The 6,000-nt window shown below is 41.6% G+C and overlaps 1 protein-coding gene across 1 annotated transcript in view; it reads right to left on the minus strand.

Annotated features, from left to right (window-relative positions):
* Positions 1 to 4,351, minus strand: part of LOC8025483 (cytochrome P450 3A11) — a 31,555-nt gene extending 27,204 nt beyond the window's left edge. The window contains exons 1-2 of the mRNA XM_040208497.3: positions 4,194 to 4,351; positions 1,055 to 1,151 (exon numbers count right to left, since the gene is read on the minus strand). Coding sequence (XP_040064431.1) covers positions 1,055 to 1,151; positions 4,194 to 4,267 — 171 coding nt within the window. The 5' untranslated portion in view covers positions 4,268 to 4,351. The remainder of the gene's footprint in view (positions 1 to 1,054; positions 1,152 to 4,193) is intronic.
* Between the last annotated feature and the right edge of the window lie 1,649 nt (positions 4,352 to 6,000).

A 6,000-nucleotide genomic window follows, 5' to 3' on the forward strand; every position in this document is an offset into this window, starting at 1 on the left:
ACCTACATCTCTTCACTTATGTTTACTGAATCTCAATAAAACCTTAAAATTCCTTCGAAGAACGAAAATATATTTGGTTTTCGAATTGACCATCTATTTTAGTAGGCGTGATGGCGAACCTACGATTCATTGTGTGTATAGCCAAGGGCAGTGCATGTGCAACAAATTCAGTTTTCACATACAAGCGACGTTAAGTACGTCAGTGCTGCTTACTTAAGAAAAAAGTGTATCAAATCGTGAAATAGATACCGAGAACAGTCATTTTTACTAGCAAAAAGAGAAGAGTCTGACAACGTGCCACGTAATTTATACAATGCACAATGCATATTCGCCGAGTCGTTTGCACTAAATTGACCTTTGTTGTCATGGCACTGATCAGTATGAACCACGGTGTCCGTTTAAAATCTATTCATTTCAAGAAAAGGAATTAGTCATTAGAAACGTTTCGAGGATGTTTATCTTTGCTCCCGCTGTAATATCCTAGAGCATATCAAAGTTTCGTCTCAACAGATTTTCAGTGCCCCCCCCCCCCCCCCCCCCCAAGTTTGCGTTGAATATCGTTCTTTTTTTTATAAAACCGTATTAACTCTCGCTTGAATCAGTTAGCAAACACTTTACAAGTGTTTTATCATATCAAATGGATTTCATGATTTGATCGTGAACACCCCGCACGTTTCACGCTAGATACTTTAAGCGGTTATTAATCTGCCTAAAGAAGGAAGCGTTTCCCTGCAAATTATTTGAAGTGGCTCTTCTAATCCTGGGATGTTAAATTCGGCAGCACCCCAGGACGGTATGTTTGATACGTCGATTTTGCCCTTTCATGTTTTATGAAGTGCCCCGATCGCAAGGACAGTATGATCGATATAGTTTCTGCAGTTCCTGGCAATTATTCGACCGTATGACATTTGTTTATAGCTCAGACCAAACAATCAGATAAACCAGAATTACTACATTGTGCTTACATCAAGTTAAAGCGAGATGTAAGTGCGCCGACCAAAAGCAAAACTGTGACCGGTGTGCACAAAAGCAGATGCCCAAGATTTATACACACCTTGGATAAAAACTTCAGCAGTGGTACGAAAGACAAGGATAATTTGTGGTGTACAATGTTTTGGTCTTTCCAGTAGTTCTTGTTTCGAGACAAATACCTGTCAAAAATAAATAAATAATGTAAGTGAAAAACATATATCAACCCTTCGTTGGGATGTTTCTAAGATGCGGTTCTGAAAGTCGTCACTGACTATTTTTAGTGTGGACTAGTGGTACAAACTTGAATTCGCCGCTTCTGCAAACGGATATCAGCTCACAACATGAAGCTTAGACGCTCTTAAGAATATCAGCTCATAGAGGTTCGTTTATTGGGCAAAAGAAAGCCAAAGTCAAGAAATTCCAATTCTAATGTGTCAGCTGGTGTGAATACTTAATAATAATAATATTCAGAAGAAGAATAATTTTTATTCCATGCAATGTACACGTACAAAAACAACCCGACAAAGCCTCATTGGGCTTGTCTGGCAGCGTCTGGCAGTCAGCAGACGAAACACACACACACAAATAAGTACATGAGTTAAAAACGAAACAAATAAAATCCGAAACCAAAGTGAACCCTCGCTTTCTTAAGTTTATACCTTGTTGTGGCATTAATAACACTTGACGGGTGTTTATTAAAGCATGCTGGGACATAGTACAATCGGGTTCTTTTACCATATCTTGTAAAACACCGAAGTGTCCAATAACGCTCTTTCGGTCTCAGATTACAGGCGGGGACGTACGGAGTCTTAAAAATGCTAGCCCAAAAATGTCTACGCACAACAGTTTCAATCAATAATGAGTTAAAATTAGGTATAGATAAAGTAGCGAACACATCAATGATTTTATGAAGGCCTAAGTCATAGGAAATGTTAACATAGAACGTAAATGTCGTTAATTCTGGTTTGCCGACGTTGGGCACAATGACGGTACACAGATATGCCATAACGGAGTACACCGTAGTCCAGAGCACGTATAATAAATCTCCGGACTGATAACGGCATATAGTATCGAATTTTGTACAGCAAACATGACACTGAACGAATTTTCTTACAAATATGAGGAAGATGGGAGTTCCAGGAAAGATCATCCTCGAAAAAAATACCAAGATACTTCACAGTTGATGTATATTTTACCGGTTCACAAGCACATGATAAACAATGGGACGCATTTAACAGTAAAGGATAGGTGGGCCCAACGTTTTTCGATGGGTTATGAAAACAAATGAGCTGCGTTTTTGAAGCAATAACAATCATTAAATTAGCTGCAAACTAGTCCACAATTTTAATCGTAGCAGCATGAAGAGAAGAGATTGCATCTAAATAATTGGTAGCTCTGTATAAAAATAACCGTATCGTCAGCTTATTGAGACAACGAAACTGGCACAGCGTTGTGGAGGTCATTAGCATAAATATTGGACAATAATGAACTCAGAACTGATCCCTGCGCTACACCAGCTTTGATTGACGAAAATGTGCTCTGAAAATTCCCAATTGAAACACGCTGTGGTCGATCACTTAGGAAGTTTTCAAGGAGTACTAAAAAGGAGCCACGAAATCCTAATTTCGAAAGTTCCATGAGCAACAGTCGAAGGCATGCGCTGCCAAATGCTTTGCTGACGTCCAGAGACAGTGCGCAGGCAACCAGATTCCGTTCAAAAAAATTAATTCAATATAAAAAAAAAAAAAAATCCTCCACGAGCGTCTGTGTCTTTTGACCTTGAATGACCCCATACTGATGAGGAGAAAGAATACTGTGTTTGTCTAAAACACTTGTCATAGTAATGTACAAATGCTTCTCTAACACCTTACTAATACACAGCGAAATTAAAATACGTCGGTAATTTTCTATGCTTTTACGCGCACCACCCTTAAAAAGCGGAGTGACCACCACAGTTTTCATTTATATGGGAATGATTCAATTTAAGATACCATTATTCAAAAGCGAAACGAGGACTTCAAAATGTCTCCGTAACTCACTAATTGAGATGCCATCAATGCCCGGAGCCTTGTTAGGCTTAAGGCTAAAAATAATCGGCCTAAGGTCGTTTTGGGACAATAAAGGCAAGAAAGTCCTTATTGAAGAGCCGATTAATGGATTTTTCGTAATCAATTTCATAATTATCACCACTTTCTACCTCACATTCATCACGGTTTATTACATTATTCCGAAGAAATTCTATTTTTACTTCAAGTGCTTTACTGATCTTAATTAAGCCCTCTGCGACAAAGCAAGCTGAATAAAAGGAGTTACTTTGGTTATCAAAAGAACTCACTATCCGGTGGCGTACCAACTTGTTTATGAGTGCAAAGGCAAATTAGACCTCCCCCCCCCCCTCCCCGCCCAGGACCGGGGGGGGGGGGGGGGGTGGGGGGTGGGGCGGTGCTTTTGGTATCCCTTGGGCGCTGCCGGCCAGTGTTTGTCCTGCCAAGTGGCGGCTGTTTCAGCCGGGGCGAAACACGTGCCTTGCCCCCCCCCCCCCCCCCTCACACACACACACACACACACCTTGAGAACTGGGGGAGGAGCAGCGCTTCCCTCCCGGTTGATACGCCCATGTCACTATCCCCAGGATACAGTTCTTCAAGTTCCTGATTTTTGCCTACGAACACGAAGTTGCCTCCTAGCTAAACAACTAAAACAAATTCGCGAAAAAAAAAAAAAAAAAAAACGCTGCGCCCATGTGTTTTTTGTAACGAATTTCTTGACTGAGACATGTCTGCTGATCGTTTTCTTACAAATCGTCTGTCTGCCTTTCCGCCTATCTAGAGAGCGAAAGTGGAAAGGCGAGGACGACGATGATTACGGTTAACGGACACACAGCTCCATCTGGTGAACACTCCAAGAAAGGGAACTCGCTTAGTTGGTCAGAAGCACGCATCTTGCTGTTTCGTGCACAATGCTAGTCAAGATGCACACTCATTGATGTCGCATATAATAACATTCGAGGCTGTCATGCAAATAAAACGTTCAAATATGTCCAAACAACAACGTTGACGCGTCTGCAGAAACTTTGGTTTCTAGTTTGTAAAAACATGACCACAAAGAAATTGAGAGGGCGGGAAAGGAAGGAACGTACCCTTCGTCATGAGAATGGACGACAGAACGCTCAGACCTAGTTGCAGAACGATGCACTTTTACAACACCGACAAAAAACTTACATGTACAGCAAGGTGAAAGCCGAGAAAATCACAATCATCCAATTTGGCAGAATGTAGTACCCGAGCAGCTCCATGGCTCGCCACTATCCGCAAGCAGCGAAAAGGAACACGCACACGCGTCGGAGTCCTGGGCGTTTTCTACTCAAGCGTACCGTTATCCAAGTAGCAGAGCGGTACGAGAAAGAAGGGTTGAGGAGGGGGGACCGAAGCTTTCGTTGCTCATGTAGCGCGCTGTTTTCTGCCTCGAATATCCACTTGATCTGCGCACGCGTACTTTAATCGAGCCATTTCCTTTTATAGAGTTTCGTTACTAGCGGCTCAAGGTCTCGGCGACGCACTTGGGGACGCAGCATCGCGCTTCCAAATGACTTAGGCTTGACGATGAGGGTGAAAAGTCGACCCTAGTGACGTCTTCTTTTCGACTGAGTTACCTCCACGTGAGTCACTGTTGAGTAACAATGCGCTCAAGCGCTGCTCGCGCGCGCGGTAGAGATGTGGTTGTGTATCGGCGGGATCGAGTCGGTCAAACAAAATCAGGGGTTGTTTTGAAAGTTTAACAACGTCTTGGGGGAGAATTTTAGAAGATTGAACGTTTTGGCATGCATGCATGAGTCGGTGTATTTATTTATGTATATTTTTACCCTCCGGGTCGAGGGCATTGCAAAGAGGAATAGGTTTCACAAAAGAGAAAAGAAAGACGTAATCATACTTTCTTTGCATATCAAAACTTTTTTAATGTGCTACAAATTTTGATTTTTTTTTAAATCTTACATGTACGTACTATTGATATTAAGTGACACAACTAAAATTTGAGAAAACACTCCATAATTTTCATTAAAGCGTAACTGAAGCCATGCAAATTATTTTAAATCGTAGGATATTGGTTTGGTTAATAAGGAGATTCGACCGACGTGCCCCTAGTGGCAAAATTGAGAACTGCATCGATGGGGACAACAACAACATATATGATTTGTTCGTGTTTTGAAGCAGCGCTCGGCTCACGCAACCGAACGTTGCGTCAGTGTAAGACCAGAGCTCTTGTTCAATCAGGGAAGCCGAACGCGCCGCCGGGCGCAGTACTCCTAAACTTTTTACTTCATCTTTCACGACTGAGCGCGGTGCAATAATGACCATGGGTCTTGCCCAATATTTGCGTTCCGCTCAATCGGGAAAGATTAAGTAAACAATCCAGTGCACATACCTTCAAATCAAATCAAATCAAATCAAATTTTATTTGACACCACATCGTACAAGGATGGTGATGTCGGGAGCACAGACAAAAAGCCACTGGAGTGTGGCTTGACGAGGTCTGTGCCCCCCGATTGATCTAATTAGCGACAGCGGCTATTATACAATAGTAAACAAGGAACAAGTAACAATCTATACAGAAGTTTGCAAAACAGAACTTAGCATATGTTAGGCCAATAATGCAGTGAAAACAAAAACCGGAAAAACAAGGTTGCATAAAACGAAACATAATAACATCGAAAACACATTTACTTTCTAATGAGTGTGGGAATTGAGTAATGATGGCAGTGCGTAAAGAATTGATTGAGTACCGTAATTTGTACGTGCAAAGGGTATATTCCACATTTCACTGTGACGTGTGTTATAGCTGCTAGCGTTTCTTTTTAATTTAGATAATTGCTCAATAAAATTGTTATTTTGTTTTTTCCCGCATAGTATCGCCTGAGCAGGTCATTATATAAAAACTGTACAGCACAAACATTAAGACACTTAAGAAGTGGTAGTAGTTCTGTGTGAGCATCGTAGGCTGAACTAGAGATAGCGCGAACGGCTTGTTTCT

The sequence above is a fragment of the Ixodes scapularis genome, unplaced genomic scaffold, assembly GCF_016920785.2.
Source record: "Ixodes scapularis isolate PalLabHiFi unplaced genomic scaffold, ASM1692078v2 PGA_scaffold0__279_contigs__length_252992795, whole genome shotgun sequence".
Taxonomy (NCBI): domain Eukaryota; kingdom Metazoa; phylum Arthropoda; class Arachnida; order Ixodida; family Ixodidae; genus Ixodes; species Ixodes scapularis.